Source organism: Dromiciops gliroides, chromosome 1, assembly GCF_019393635.1.
Source record: "Dromiciops gliroides isolate mDroGli1 chromosome 1, mDroGli1.pri, whole genome shotgun sequence".
In the NCBI taxonomy this organism is placed as follows: domain Eukaryota; kingdom Metazoa; phylum Chordata; class Mammalia; order Microbiotheria; family Microbiotheriidae; genus Dromiciops; species Dromiciops gliroides.
In genome coordinates this window covers 746,514,008-746,530,007 of record NC_057861.1, presented here as the reverse complement: position 1 = coordinate 746,530,007, position 16,000 = coordinate 746,514,008, and the positions used below count along the sequence as shown (strand labels likewise).

General features: G+C 43.5%; 1 protein-coding gene across 1 annotated transcript in view; it reads right to left on the bottom strand.

Moving 5' to 3' along the window:
* Positions 1-16,000, bottom strand: part of PDE1C (phosphodiesterase 1C) — a 451,742-nt gene that overhangs the window by 15,901 nt on the left and 419,841 nt on the right. The window contains 1 exon segment of the mRNA XM_043976662.1: positions 4,856-4,924. Within this exon segment, the coding sequence (XP_043832597.1) occupies positions 4,856-4,924 (69 nt within the window).

Here is a 16,000-nt window from a genome sequence, read left to right as displayed (position 1 = left end):
TCACACTGGCCTGTGAGGAGCACACCACCTTACCATAATCTCCATCTTACAAATGAGAAAACTGAGGCTCAGGGATGTCAAACAACTTGCCCAAGGTCACATGGCTGCTAAGTATCTGAAATGGGGTTTGAGCCCAGCTCTTGTTGTCTCTAAGCCCTGTACCCCATCTACTATGCCAGGCAAGCTCTAGGAGAATTTCCTTAGACCCTAAGCTATTTGTGGAGTGATCTTTCACAGATCTTAAATAACTTAAACTTTTGTCCTGATCTTCCCCCTCTTCACCAAGAAAGAAGATGAGCCATTACATTATGGGACCAGTGTGGGGTGTATGTGTGTGTGTGTGTGTGTGTGTGTGTAGCCTCAAAGCTCATATAACCTAACCCTCTCCTTTACAGATAAGAAACTTGAGGGCCAGGGAAGTGAGGTGACTTGCCCAAGAAGACAGAGGTCAGATTTAAGCCCAGTTCCTCTGACTCCACTGTCAATACCTTTTTCCTTAAACCAATTATTTTCAGAATCCCTACATCAGCTTGATGAGGAAGCTTGCTAGAGTAATGACCGCTGGTTTTCTTGTGGAGACATTGAGAACCACAACCCTTGAGAGGCTCAGGACCGGCCAAAACAAAAAAGAGAAGCATAGCTTTCAAAGTTCTAATGCATGAAAGCTGAGGCCTAAACGCAAATGAAGAGTGAGCTTTTGAACTCATGACACGATTGCTCCAAAAAACATTGAAATAATGCCACGTGACAATGCTTGGAGTGGCTAAACCCACAGAATAATGTGCAGAAATCACCTTCTAACCAAGAATAGCTTGGAAGGTCAGAAGGAGGGAGCTTCTGTGCTGAGACAGGAGTGGGGCCCAACCCCATAGTTACCCTGACACAGATCCAGTCCCAGGAAGGCCTCACCAGAAAAGGAGACCCCCCAGAGCCTCTGAATCAGCTGAATTACCAGCGTCATCTGGAATTAAGCTCACAGTCTGGTGAGAGGGCTGAGCCCTGGGCAGGGGGGAGACTGAAGGGGTCTATGCTGGTGCTGAGGCAAAAGTTGGATTTTTCACCCCTGCAGAGAACCAGGAGGTAGGCTTGAGTAGCAGTGGCCCATGTGGGGGAGGGGGCACAAGCTCCTTAGAGCTGACAACCACAACACAAAAAGCTGGTTGATTAGCAAGTTGGTCTGGGGTCATCTAAGGACCACGGAACAGGCCAGGTGAGTGAAGAACCTGATCCTCCTTAAATCATACCACCTGGGACTTCTGAAGCTTGGGATACTGCAGCCTGGAAACAGTGCCCCACTTTAAGGAGCTAAAAGTCAAGTAAAAAAAAGGCAAGATGAGCAGACAGAGAAAGGTGAGGACCATAGAAAGTTTCTTCAGTGACAAGGAAGATCTAGGTGTGTACCCTCAGAGGAAGATGTCAACATCAGGGCACCTATATCTAAAGCTTCCAAGAAAAATATGAATTGGTCTCAGGCCATAGAGGTGCTCAAAAAGGACTTTGAAGATAAATTTAGAGAGGTAGAGGAAAAAATGGAAAGAGAAATGAGGGTGATGCAGGAAAAACATGAGAAAAAAGTAAACAGCTTGAAAAGTCAAACTGGCCAAATAGAAAAGGGAGTACAAAAGCTCTCTGACAAAAATAATTGCCTAAGAATTAGGACTGAACAAATGGAAGCTAGTGACTTTATGAGAAACAAAACACAATAAAGCAAATCCAAATGAATAAAAAAATAGAGGGCAATGTGAAATATCTTCTGGGAAAAACTGCTGACCTGGAAAATAGGTCCAGGAGAGATCATTTGAAAATTATTGGTCTACCTGAAAACCATGATCAAGGAAAGAGCTTAGACATCATTTTCCAAGAAATTGTCAGGGAAATTTGCCCTGATATTCTAGAAGCAGAAGGTAAAATAGAAATTGAAAGAATCCACTGATCACCTCCTGAAAGAGATCCTAAAAGGTAAACTCCTAGGCATATTATAACCAAATTCCAGAGCTCTCAGGTTAAGGAGAAAATATTACAAGCTCCCAAAAAGAAAGGATTCAAGTAATGTGGAACCCCAGTCAGGATAATGCAAGATCTAGCAGCTTCTACATTAAACAATCAGAGGGCGTGGAATATGCTATTCCAGAGGGCAAAGGAATTGGGATTACAACCAAGAATCACCTACCCAGCTAAACTGCACATAATCTTTCAGAGGAATAAATGGGACTTTAATGAAAAAGAGGACTTTCAGGTATTTGTGATGAAAAGACTTTCAAATACAAGACCCTAGAGCACCATAAAAAAAATGGAGTTGAGGGACATACCTAGGGTCATGCAGTGGGTGACTGTCTTATGTCTGAGTTCACATTTTGGCTGAGTCCCCCTGGGTCCAGGGTGGATGCTTTGTCCACTGTGTCACCTAACTGCCCCATGATGACATCTTTAAGGTTAAATTGAGGGGTGAGGGGAATTCACTGGGGGAGGGGGAAGGGCAGAGGGCATGGGGTGAAATCCTACATGAAAGAAACAGGAAAGGGCTTATGGAATGGGGGAAGAGATAGGAGAGGAACAGGGCAGTAACTGAATTTTACACTCATCAGAAAAGGCCAAAGACCTTAAACTCATCAGAGCTGCCTCAAGGAGGGACTAACAGACACACCCAACTAGGTGGAGTAATCTATTTAATCAGGGCAGTAAATGGGCCTAACACTCATCAGAATTGGCTAAAAAACCTCAATATCATCAGAATTGGCTCAAGGAGGGAATAATGTACACACTCAATTGGGTGGAGTAATCTCTCTAACCCTGCAAGAAAATAGGAAGGGAAGGGGATAAAGAGAGAGGGGCAAAAGAAGGAAGGGCAGAGTGGGAGAGGGGACAGACAGAAGTAAATCCCTTTTGAAGAGGGACATGATGAAAGAAGATGGATAATAGAATAAATATCATGGGGAAGGAAAACAGTTAACAATAGTAATCATGAAAAAGAGAAAAGGGGGAAAAATTGTACAAAAAATATTTATAGCAACTCCATCAATTGAGGAAGGACTGAAGAAGCTGTGGTATATGATTGTAGTGGAATGGTATTGTGCTATAGGAAATGACAAACAGGATGATCCTAGAAAAACCTGGAAAGACTCATGAACTAGTGAAGTGAGCAAAACTGGGAGGACATTGTGCATAGTGACAGCAGTATTGTTCAATGAGCAATTGTCTAAGACAATCCCAAGGGACTAATGATGAAGCTTACTATCCACCCCCATAGAAAGAACTGATAAAAAGAGCACTAGTGGACTGTACATATATAACCTGGTTGCTGTCTTGTGGAGGGGGGCGGAAAGGGAGCGAGGGAGAAAAATTTGGAACTCCAAATCTTATGAAAATGAATGGTGAAAACTACCCTTTCATGTAACTGGAAACAATAAAATAAATGTTTGTTTCAAAAACAAACAAACAAATGAATGAATGAATAAATGAATAAACAAATAAACAAATAAATGAATGAATTAATGAATTAATGAAAAAATAAATGAATAAATAAATAAATAAATCCCACATGAAGCAAAGAGCCACATCCAAATATACCAGGTTTCCCTAGGTTCATTTAGCTGTAGTTCTTGCAGTGAAATCTGAGTTAACTCACACTTGAGACCTCAGTCCCTCCTCCTCCATTGTTTTTGTGATTTTCAAGGATTACTCATTCATCTGTTCAGCAAACATTTGTGAAACACAGAGCATTAGGGAAGAAAAATTGTCCAGATAAAACATAGACCTTGTGACTTAGATCTTGTGACCCTAGAGAAGTATAAGGTGCCACAAATAACAAAGATATATAAAATTACATGATACAAACACCAAAGATCTACAAAGCCAATGATTTATAGGTGTTACAAGAATGGTCATTACTAACTAATGAGGTCCACGGAGGGCTTCCTGACATAGGAGTTGGGCTTTCAGGGACAAGTAAGAACGGAGAGGGGAATTTCCAGAACAGGTTATAGCAGGAACAAAGGCATGGGGTCTCTAATTCAATGAAAGTTTGGAGAGCAGTGAGTAATCTGGGGTGGGTGGAGTCTGGGGTATGTGGAGAGGAGAAAGGTAAGATTAGATAGGCAAAATAACTATCTAAGTGAAGGTTTTCAAATGCCAGGAATTCTTCAGTAAATTTCACTCAGTGAGCAACAGAGGAGGAGAGGGAAGGAGAGAGGAGGGCAGAAGAGTGGAGAGGAGAGGAGACAGACAGAGGAGGTATGGAGGGGAGAAAAGGAAAGGGAAAGGGAGGAGAGGAGAGGTGTAGAGAGGTAAGGAGGGAGGGATAGAGAAAGGCAGGGACGAGGAGAAGAGGGAAGGGGAGGGGAGGAAAGAAGAAATGGAGAGCCTCTGAATTTATGGGGTTATTCAATCAACCACAGATAGAGAATTAAGAGAATGAATCAAATAATCTATTTTTAAAAACTGCTTGGGTGGTATTTTCAAAAGACTTTCAAGAATATGACTTAAATTTCTACTTTAAAAGCCAGACTCCTGAGAATATTACCAAGTGGCCAAGTTCATCAAGGAGCTTCATAATTTTATTCATACTGATCACCCTAAATGTTGTGAGAATGGAAGCTTAGCACAGTGCCTAGCCCACAAGAGATGCTTAAGAAATGCCAGCGAATGACTGATAAGGGACAAAGGCTTATGCTGTATTTATTTCCCAAGAAGCTATCAATGTTTGGATGACAGAAATGGAGCTATGAATATACTTATATATATATAACATAACCTAGATGAGTGAGGGACCAAAGCTTCCACTCAACCCAACAATGGGGGAGCCAATGCATCAGCAGAGTCATATACAACATACAGGGGTGTGATACTGTAGACTGACCTGGCAATGTAAGACGATTTGATGAGCTTGTGCTTGGGGCTGGTGAGCCATGAGGACGTCGCTTTACGCCTGTTATAAGAAAAAAGAACAGGAAGAGTAAAGACAAAGGGGACTTTAGGCCTCCTCCTTTGATCAAATGAGCTAATAATAATGATGATGCTAATAACAACAACAATATCAATAATAATAACTGATGCAGAGTTCTTTAAAGTGTCCAAAGCACTTTACAAGCATTAGCTCATTTGATCTTTATAAAAGCCTATGTTGTAGGTGAGGAAACTGAGGTTCAGAAGTGTAGTGATTTATTCATGGTTCCATGTGTGGCTAATGAGTGTGGTGATGGGATAAAATGGGTACATTCTAGATGGAGTATGTGGATGGACAAAAAGACCCAGAAGCAATTCAGCATACTTACCAGCACCACACCAGGAAACTGAATCCCTTCTATCTGAACTGTCTTAGGAAGATTCTAAAGATCACCCAGCAAGATAAGGGACCAGACTGGAAGTCCTTTCTCCATCTCAACTGCTGAGCTATCATCTTATTACTCTGCTCTTTCTCCATTTCCTGCCTTAGTTTCTCCACCACTCACTCAGTTCTTTCCTCTTTGCTATTTGTCCTCTGACCCCATCGCCAGAATGAAACCAATCTCCTTCCTGCTGACTCTGGCAACCTTGTCCTATCTGACCTTTCTGTGGCTTTGGAAATTATCAGCCACTCTCTTCTCTTGGATACTCTGCCCTCCCTTGGCTTCTGGGAAGCAGATTTCTCTTGGTTCTCCCAGTATGATGTCTCCCAGTGTTTAGCATGGCTATCTCCATCATTCTGTCTTGAGCCCTCTTCTCTTCTTTCTCTACTTTATGCTCTTTTCCTTGGTGGTCTCACTCACCCATCCATATTTAACTGTCATCTTTATGCCAATGAAACAGACATCACAATATGGTATAAAGCACACCGCCTCTGGAGCCAGGGGAATGGGCTCAACTTTGATCTGTGACTTTAAGTACTTATATGCTCTTGTGCGAACAATTTTATGTACCTGGGCCTTGATTTCCCCCTCTGTAAATTTAGGGGGTTGTACTATGTAGTCTCTGATGCCCCTAGCAGGTCTAGATCTAGGATTCTAGGATTCTCTTACTTCTAATCTATATACACAGGCCCAATCTCTCTTGAACTCCAGCCTCATTAATAATTGCCCACTGGACATCTCTACCAGTATTTATCATCAGCATCCCAAAAACATATTCAAAGGAGAAGTCATTATCCACCCTCCCATTAACCTACAGTTCTTCCAAATGTATTTCTGTTGAGAGCACCACAACAACCAGATCTATCTCCTTACCCTCTCCATATCCAATTAGTTGACAAGTCTTGCTGTTTCGATTTCCATAACATCTCTTTCATTTGTTCCCTTCTTTCCACTCACATAGCCTGTTACAATAGCTCCTAATTGATGAAGTCCATTCCCATATTCTCTGTCTTCAATCTATCCTTTATACAACTGGCTGAAGATCGCTCCTAAGGCACAACCCTCAACATAGTCCCCTGCTCAAAGGTTTCCAGTTATTCCCTATTGCCTCCAGGAGCAAATGTAAACTCCTTGGCCCAACATTTAAAGGCTCCCACAATATGGCTCTGACCTAACTTTCCAGTCACATCACACTAACTACATCCATACTCTACATTCTAGACAAAGTAGACTAGAGCTGTCCCCTGAAGGGAGCATCCCATCCCTCCCTTGTTTCCCTCCCTTCCCATGGGCACCTGGAATGCCCTCCATCTCCAGCCTCATCCTTCAGAATTGAGACCTTGCTTCCTGGATCAATTCAGGTGTCACTGTTATCACGACACCTTCTTCCATTTATAAGTGCCCTCTCCTTTCCCAAATTAGCAGCCCCTGTATCCCCTCCCATTGGTATCTTCACACTAAAAAGAGAAAGTAAACAGACCCTCACCATGAGGCAGATCTTCACATTTATGTGAGACCAGGAATGAGAGGTCATAGGATGGGCAGGCATGGATGTGATGCATTGGCATTTTTGGAAGGAATACTCACTGATAATATCAATGGGGTTTGGGGATGTCAACTGTGTCTATTTTTTTTCAAAATGCACATACCCAATAAAATGCAAGCTCTTTAATGGTGGGGGTAGTATTGATGTTGTTATCATGTTTCCAGTGCCTAGCACATTGCATTGTGCATAACAGGTACCTGCCACATAACAGGTGCTTATTACCTGCCTAATAAGTACTTAATAAAGTTTTGTTTAATTAAAGATGTGGAAGCTGCCAGAATTGGATACAAAGCTTCATCGGAGATCTCTAAATCACAGCTGATGATGGCAGACTGCACGGCAACCAAGAGAGGAAAGGGCATGGGAATTGGAGTCATGATGACTTGGGTCCAAATCTTTTCCCAGGTATTAGCTAGATGGCCCTGGGCTAGTCCCTTACCCTCTGTCTCTATTTCCTCATATTTAAATGAGGGGATGAATCTTATGGCCTCTCAGGTCTCCTCTACATCTAAGTTCTTGGTCCAACTAATTCCAGAGCAGTCAGATCAGTAGCTGCCCTGATCAATGCCCCCTGAAGCTCACATCCAAGGGAGACAGAAACAGCCAAGCACAAGGTCATATGAAGGCAACTTCATTTAATTCAAGGCAAGTCAGATATTTTGCAGTGACTTGGTTAAACTCACTGAAAATGAAGGCCGTTTCAACAGATTGTCAGATGGAAAGGACAGCTAACACACTGGAGAAGAATAATAATAACAAGAATAATAAAACATTTATATAGTGTATCCTATGTGTTGCCAAGCACTGTGCTAAGAACTTTACAATCATCTAATTTGATGACAACAACCCTGGGAGATAGGTGTTGTTGTTGTTATTATTATTATTATTATTTTATTTTATTATTTTGTGGGGCAATGAGGGTTAAGTGACTTGCCCAGGGTCACACTGCTAGTAAGTATCAAGTGTCTGAGGCCGGATTTGAACCCAGGTCCTCCTGAATCCAAGGCTGGTGCTTTATCCACTGCACCACCTAGCTTCCCCTATCAGTGTTATTATTATCCCCATTTTAAAAATGAGGAAACTGAGGCGAGGAGAGGCTAAATAACTTGCCCAGGGTCATACAGCTAGTAAGTGTCTGAAGGCAGGTTTGGACTCAGGTCTTCCTGGCTCCAGGCCCAGGGCTCTACCCACCGCACTACCTAAGTTGTTGTTAACTGGATACCAGAGATAGGATCCAAACAGATCTCAATGGACTGGAGCACTGGGCTGAATCTAACAATATGAAATGTGATCAGGATAAATGTAGTCTCAAACTTGGGTACAAAACTGTCAGCTTCCTACACATACGAGGGGGGTGCTAAGTTTGGTAGGAGTCTGTTTAAACCAGGGTTTCACTGGCCTGCAAGCATGAGTCAGTGGTGTGGTGTGGCAGCCCAAAGTGCTAATGCAGTCCTGGAGGACGTTAAGAGAAGCCAGGCTTTCAGGAATATGGAGCTGAGAGTCCTGCCTTGGTTGGCCCCACAGCTTAAATGTTGTGTTCCATTCTGGAACATTTAAAGAAAGTCATTGATAAGCTGTTCAGTGATGGGGCAGTTGGAGCTCAGTGGATGGAGTCAGGAAGATCTGAGTTCAAATCCATCTTCAGACACTTCCTAGTTGTTTAACCCATGGCAAGTCACTTAACCCTGTTTGCCTCAATTTCCTCATCTGTAAAATGAACCAAAGAAGGAAATGACAAACCATCCCAGTATCTTTGCCAAGAAAATCCAAAATTGGGTCATAAAGAGTTGGATTTGACTGAATAACAACAATTGATGAGTTGGAGAATATGCAAAAAGAGTGACCAGAATGGTGAAAGGCCTCCTGTCCAGGTCATCCCAGGTTGCAAGAACCCGGTATGTTTATTCTGGAGGACAGAAGACTCAGGGGCCATGATAGCTGGGTTTAGCTATGTGAGTGCCTATCACATAGCAGAAGGATGAGCCGTGTTGTTTGTCTGCAGAGGGTAGAAGCACAGAGCTAGCCTTAGGGGGGAGTTACAAGAAGGCAGATCTAGGCTGAATGTCCAGCCGACCTTGGGGTGGGAGCTGCCCCTGAGTGAAATGTGCTGCCTAGGGAGCTCTGGGGGCTCTGGGGACCCCCTCCCAGCTCCTCCTCCTCCTTGGAGAGGCTAAATGACCCACTGCTTGTTGGGCATATCCGTGGGGGGATTTGGGGGGATTGGGTGCAATGGGCAATGGAATCCCTTCCAACACTTGAGTCTGTATTTCTTCAGCTCTGGGTGCCAAGCACAGTGCTGCCTACCGAGGGAACCGGAACAAGATAAAGACAACATGCCTGGAAGGAGGGGCGGGTCTTAACATGCTCACAGACACAAATTATACACAAAGTGAATAAAAATGATCTGGAGGCCAGAGGAGGCTTTGGTTGTGCTAACAACTGGAAAGGCCTCTTTTAGGAGGCAGGACTGAAAGCTGAGCCACGGGTGGAGCTGAGAGTTCTCAGAGAAGCAGGTAAGAAGAAAGAATAGCTGAGGCTTGGGGGTGAGGGGAAAACTGTGTGAAGAAAGGGCAGTGGAGAGAGGGAATGTTGCAGTTGTGAACAGCAAGCAGGTGAGTTTGGGTGCAAAAGGAAATAGAGGAGGAACTGTAATGGAGAATCAGATTGGAAGATGGCTCAGAAACAGACTCTGAAGGGCTTGAAATGCCAAACAGGATTTGTATCTCATCCAGCACTTAGTAGGTCCTTAATCAATGTTGATTGATTAATTGATCCTCGGGGGCAGTAGGGATGGACTGAAGCTTCTTCAGCAGGGGAGTGATATGGTCAGAATATCTTTTGGCATGGTCAGCAAGAGGTGTGAGGCAAATCAGAGAGAGAGCCACGTGAATGGAGTGGGGGGACCAATCTAGGAGAGCTGGTAGAGCTATCAAGTAAGCTCATATCCCTGAAGCATCTCAGGCGTTTGGTTGTGGAGGTGGAATTGATGAGACATGGAAAGTAAATGATGTAAGTTCAGGAAATACACTGGACAGTACCCAGTACACACTGAAACATTCTCCTTCTTGTCAGGTGCATGATACCAGAGGACTTGGGAGGATCTCCAATGTCCCCTTTTAAACATGGATGAGTTTCAAATATTCCTGATGGATGTTCTCATTAGTTCTATTGAAAGGCAATCCATGGGTTTATTGAGGAAAGAACAGTGATGACTAACTTTGTGGCCTTGAAGGGAGCACCCACACTAAGAATTATCACTTGTGGGTACAGTTCTAAACCCCAACCCTAAGCAAGTCATCCCCATATGGACATAATGGCATCAGCCTCAAAGGCTTCTGGGAAATTTTGAGAGGAATTATCAAAAACCTGATCTTCCTTAATACTACTGGAAACTGTTATTGCTACATGGCTAATTGTAACCTTGAGTTCAGGAAACAGTATGGTGGTACAGTGAACCAGGAATACCTAAGGTCAAGCCCCATCCCTCATACCTGTCAAGTCACCTAACTTCTCAGGGCTTGGTTTGAGTTGGGTGAACTACAGTGAGTGAGAGGAGGAGAGGTGTCCCACATCAGGAGCTCCTTCAAGGAGTTTGTTATTTTTCCTTTGTTCTCCAAGAGGACCATGACATCAGGGTGATGTCATGACTTGCATTGAACTGGATTTAAATAAAGGAGGCTATGTCAGCAGCATCACTCTTCTCTAGAGCCATCTGGGTCCAGTGGCAGGATATATGTTTGGATGGCTAGAGATGGCCCTGGATGTTTAAGGCAATGGGGGTTAAGTGACTTGCCCAGGGTCACACAGCTAGGAAGTATCTGAGGTAAGATTTGAACTCAGGTCCTCAGTGCTCTAGCCACTGTGCCACCTAGTTGCCCCTAACCAGGAAAGAAATAAATGGGCCAAGGGTGAAATGGGATTTGTAAGAAGCTGGAGCAAGGGCAAACCCTATGAGAGGCATCTTTGGAAATTCAACAGCAAAAGGAGCAGAAGGGTCAGCTTTCTGAAGGGAAGAGGGGATTAACTATTTATATAGCATTCCCTAGGGACCATGGTACGCACCTTAAAATAAGATCTCATTTGATTCTCACAACAACACTTTGAGGTAGGTGATAACGTTATCTCCATTTTACAGCTAAGGAAACTGAGGCAAACAGTTTAAGTGACTTGCCCAACCTGGAACTTGATTGGAACTTGGGTCTTCCTGACTCCAGGCCCAGCCCTTTCTCTAATATACCTCCTGATTATCTCCAAGGGCCTGGATTTTTGGAGATAGATGGGGAAATGCCCTCCTCACCTCAAGGGCCCAAAGATCAGGGAGCAAGTTTTAAAAGCCTAGTGGTGAATTTGACTCTATGGCAGCTGGAGAGCTTAATCTCAGCCATGATGAGGTCTCAATAGTGGCCAAACTTTGGGAAGGCTGCGTCGCTGATGTGAAAAGGCAACCAGATCTGGAGACAGAAGCACTGGGTTCAGATCCTGTCTCCGCTGTGTATACTATCCGTGTGATTTGGGGCAACTCATCTGACACTACTAGGCCTCAGCTTCCTCGTCTGTGAGATCTGAGGGATGGCCTGAATGACTTCTGAGGTCTGTGACATCTCCAGATCTATGATGCTCTGAACTAAGGTGGGCAACTAGGGCTGTGTCCCAGGGTGCTGCGTGGGCGGGGGGGGGGTCCTCCTGAATGACAGAGACAATAGCACCTATCACCTGGTTGACAAAAGTAATGAGGTGAAATTGAATGAAACCGATTCAAGCAGAACAGAGCTCCCCCTCACTCCTATCCTGGACCCTCCCCTTGCTTAGGGGTGTGTGGCATGCTGCATGTTCCATGCTTCAAAATTCCTAGTTAGGGCTCTGATGACTCCAGCAAGAGAAACGCCAGATAGGAGTCCACAGGGAAGAAAGGAGAACTGGGAAAACTGGATTCGCTTTTCAACGCGATCAGTACTGAAGACCAGGATCATCTAAAATCTATGATTTTTAAATCATCTTTAACTTTGATAATATTTATTTTTTTGTGAACTAATTGAAACTTGAGTTTCTTAGGAGGTCTGAGCAGTTAGAAAGTCTAAGGGATATTTGCACCCTTATTTGCTGGACTGGGTGGGGAGGACATGGGAGATTGGCCTTGATGTTGGCAGAGCTGAGTGAGAACCCTGGAGGGGGGGATTTGGGGGGGGGGAGTCAGGTGAAAGGGATTCTTGGTTGCTCTGGGGAGCCTAGCTTGGATAAAGAGAGGAGGAAGCACTGGGCGACTGGGAACAACAGGGCTTAGAATCCCAGCTTTGAATCAAAACCATAGGTGAGAATTATGATTATGAGATTATGACCAATGTTATCCTAATTTATGCTGGTCTCACAAAACAAGGGCTTAAAAATATATTTCATATATACATACATATAGGTGCATGCATATGTACATACAGAGGTTTGTGTGCGTGTGGAAACAACTACATTTTAGTAAAATAAGAGTCCCTCCATCCCGGAAATGTCATAAGGATCAAATGAGATCATATTTGTAAAGTGCTTCAAGCCAGTTCCTGTCACAGAGTAAATAGTAATGAATGTTTCCTTTCCTTTCCTAGAGAGCATTTGTGGAAACCCTGAGAGCTTGTGACTTATTCAGGGTCAGGGCTAGTAAGTGTCAGATACAGAACTTGAACCCAGATCTTTCTGGCTCCAAGGTCATTTTTGTATTACTTATGTCAGCTGTGTATATGGGACTTTCTGAGTCTGTCTCACCCTGAGTCTGTCTGTCTATCTCTGCCTACCTTCCTCTCCCTCCCCACCCCCATCATGACTATGTATGCATGCATACACACACATCTATCTAATAATCACAATTCTCACCCATCACCCATGGTTTTGATGCTAAGCTAGGACTGGACACTGTCCTCAGTCTCCTGCTGCTCTCTCCTGGGCTAGGCTCTCAAAACACACACACACACACACACACACACATATTCTTTGTGACCCCATTTGGGGGCTTTCTTTGTAAGGATACTGGAGTGACTTTCCATTTCCTTCTCCAGCTCATTTTATAGGTGAGGAAATTGAGACAAATAGGGTTAAGTAACCTGACAAGGATCACAAAATTAATAAGTGTCCAAAGCCAGATTTGAACTCAGAAAAATAAGTCTTCCTGACTCCAGAACTGGCATTCTTTCCATAGCACCACTTAGTTGTTTCCTGTATGTGTGTGTATGTATACACCCAGAGATATATATGTACATGTGTGTGTATGTATGTATGTACGTGTGCGTGTATTATGATGAATGTGTGGACCACTTGGGTTTGATGGAGCTGCCTTATTATCCAAAAGGATTTTTATGAAACCCTGGATTAATATGAGCAAAATGCCTTTACTGAACTTCAAACTGGACTCAGATAGCTAGCAGATAAGTCCCTATCTGCTGACTTCTTTCCCCAGGTAAGTCCCTGTATTGCAAAAATATCTGGGCATCTTCCTCCTTGCCAAACCCTTTTTGGGAATCATATAATCTTATCATCGTGTTCTATCTGTTAAGTGGAACTATTAAACTGATTGATATTTCCTACATACTTGTTATAACTGAAATTGTTAAACTGATTTTCATTAGGTCCATTCTTGTCATAGTATTTGCTTTTCGGTTGATTTGTATCATGCTAATGAAACTGATGATACCCTGTAAGCAGTGAGCAAAGAAACCTTATATACCCTCAGAAAGGAGTCTTCAAGCTCCTTCTTTGAAAGGGGCCTCCGCAAGATTCATGCCTGCTTGTTCTTGGGACAAATAAACCAGCACTATGTTTTTCCTGTATGTCTCTAATCTGGTGTTTTTTTTCCCCGTAGGAGACATTATGAAAATAATATCTCTGAGGTGCTTTTATTTTTTTCTGTAGGAGACAGGCATAAAAGCACAAATTGACAATACACACACACACAATTATAACTAGCCTTTATATAGCATTTTAAGGTTGCTTATTTGACCCTCAGAACAGCCCAGGAATGTAGTGCTTTTTATATTCTCATTTCACAGATAAGGGAACTGAGGCAGAGATGAAAGGACTTGCCCAGGGTTACAGTTAGTAAATGTCTGAAGCTGAATTTGAACTTGGGTCTTCCTGACTTCAGGCCCCATCTGCATACCATATTGCCTGGAAACAGCCTGCCACACATACCCCTGTTGTTGTTGCAATCTCTAAAATGTATTTCAGTGCCTGGTGAATGGGGACAATTTTTGTAACTGTCATATATTGGCTGACTGACATTCATGGCCTCTTGATATCCTTCTTGTAGTGTGGTGGCTGCCTGAAGTCCAAGCAACAGAGCCACCAAAAGTAGGCAGGGGGCCTTCATGCTTTGGGCTCGCCACCAAAGCCAGTCAGAAAGCTCAGTGGGGTCAAACTCGCAGGGTGAGCAGATCTAAAACTGGAGAAATCATTTAGTCAAGTTTCAGCCGGGTGTGATGGGAATCTACATTTGTTATCTAACATGGAGTTTGAGAGACTTGGGATAGAGGAGATAGAAGCCAGCCCTGGAGGCCCTGAGACCTGAGCACAAGTCTTGATTCTGTTAAATTATAGTTGTGACCGGGGGGGGGGGGGGGCAGCTAGGTGGTGCAGCGGATAAAGCACCGGCCCTGGATTCAGGAGGACCTGAGTTCAAATCTGGCCTCAGACACTTGACACTCAATAGCTGTGTGACCCTGGGTAAGTCACTTAACCCTCATTGCCCTGCAAAAAATTAAAAAAAAAATTTAAATAATAGTTGTGACCATTGGCAGAACACTTTAACTCTTAGCATCCCAGGCATTTCTGTAAATCTATAAGATTCTGAGGAGTGGCCAACTTGCACTTTTGTAGGAGGGTAGGGGAATGTGAGGTTCACCAATGAGACTCCCTATGCCAATGCAATCAAGGTCTGAATCTGACATGGAAGATTCTCTCATGACCATGAATGGGAGAAATAGATATTGACTGAAATAGTTGTCCCCAGTCAGCACCAGATGACCATTTTGGGTAAAGAAATCCTGAGCAGTCATAAACTCTGTGTTTTAGAGGATGAGGAATGTAAAGTTTGGGGATGCCAAAGAGAGCAGCAAGATGGCGCAAGTGCCCCCCCCCCCCCCGGCAGTTGCACCCTATGGAAGGTAGGTTGGGCCATGAAGGAGGACATCTTGGGGAAGTCTGTATAATTATCATCTTCCAAGTCTCAACAATATCCCTGAGAACACTGTTTTGTTCTGAGAAAAAGGAAATGATAGAGACTCATACAGTATATATCGATTGTCTTTGAGGCACAGCTAGGTCCTGATTAGCCAGAATAATGAATCCTCTGAAGTGGTTACATTATTTGAATTCACACTGTTTATTTCCACTGGACTGGAACCAATCACCACAATTTCCCTAATTTTAGCTTCAATACTGAGAATCCAAACACATGCGACTACTTCAGGGGGCTCATTGTTCTCACTGTAGTATGGTATGGTGCTTTAGCTGTGACAGAAAAGTGTTAATGTAATGACAGAAATTGTTAATACCAAAAGTAATTTTACATGCCAAGTCCCTTATATGATGCTAGAAAAGTCAGAATTCCAGTAATGTCCTTATGTTCCTACTCTCAAGGTAACATCCATTATGTTGACCTGGACCTCACCCTAAATCTCACCCTGGATCTTACCCTGTAAACAAAGCCAACCTGAGCTAGACCAGTTTCAAAAGTGATTCCTGGTATCCTCGCTCCCCTTCCATTGGGATTCATGGCATAAAGGGCAAAAGAGCCAGAAAGAAGTCATTTTCCTTGCCCAGACTGACAAGCGTGACAAGGGTCTCCTGACCAGGCCTTGTTACCTCATACTACCCTCCCCTCCTAAAGGTATAAAAACCCTTTTCATAGTCTCCAGGTTGAGAGATCCATTGTGCTCTGAACTCATGGGACATCCCCCTGAGTGGCAGGTTTGCTTTATTCTTCAACTCTTGTCTTTGGTCTATTTCAGGACTTGACAACTGAATTTTTGACTAGATGAGTTCAAATTGAGTCTATACCACTTGATACACACATGACTTTGTAAAAGAGATTACTCCTGTATGGACCTCCATTTCCTCATCTATAAAATGGAGTGGAGGGATGTGAGGTGGGACT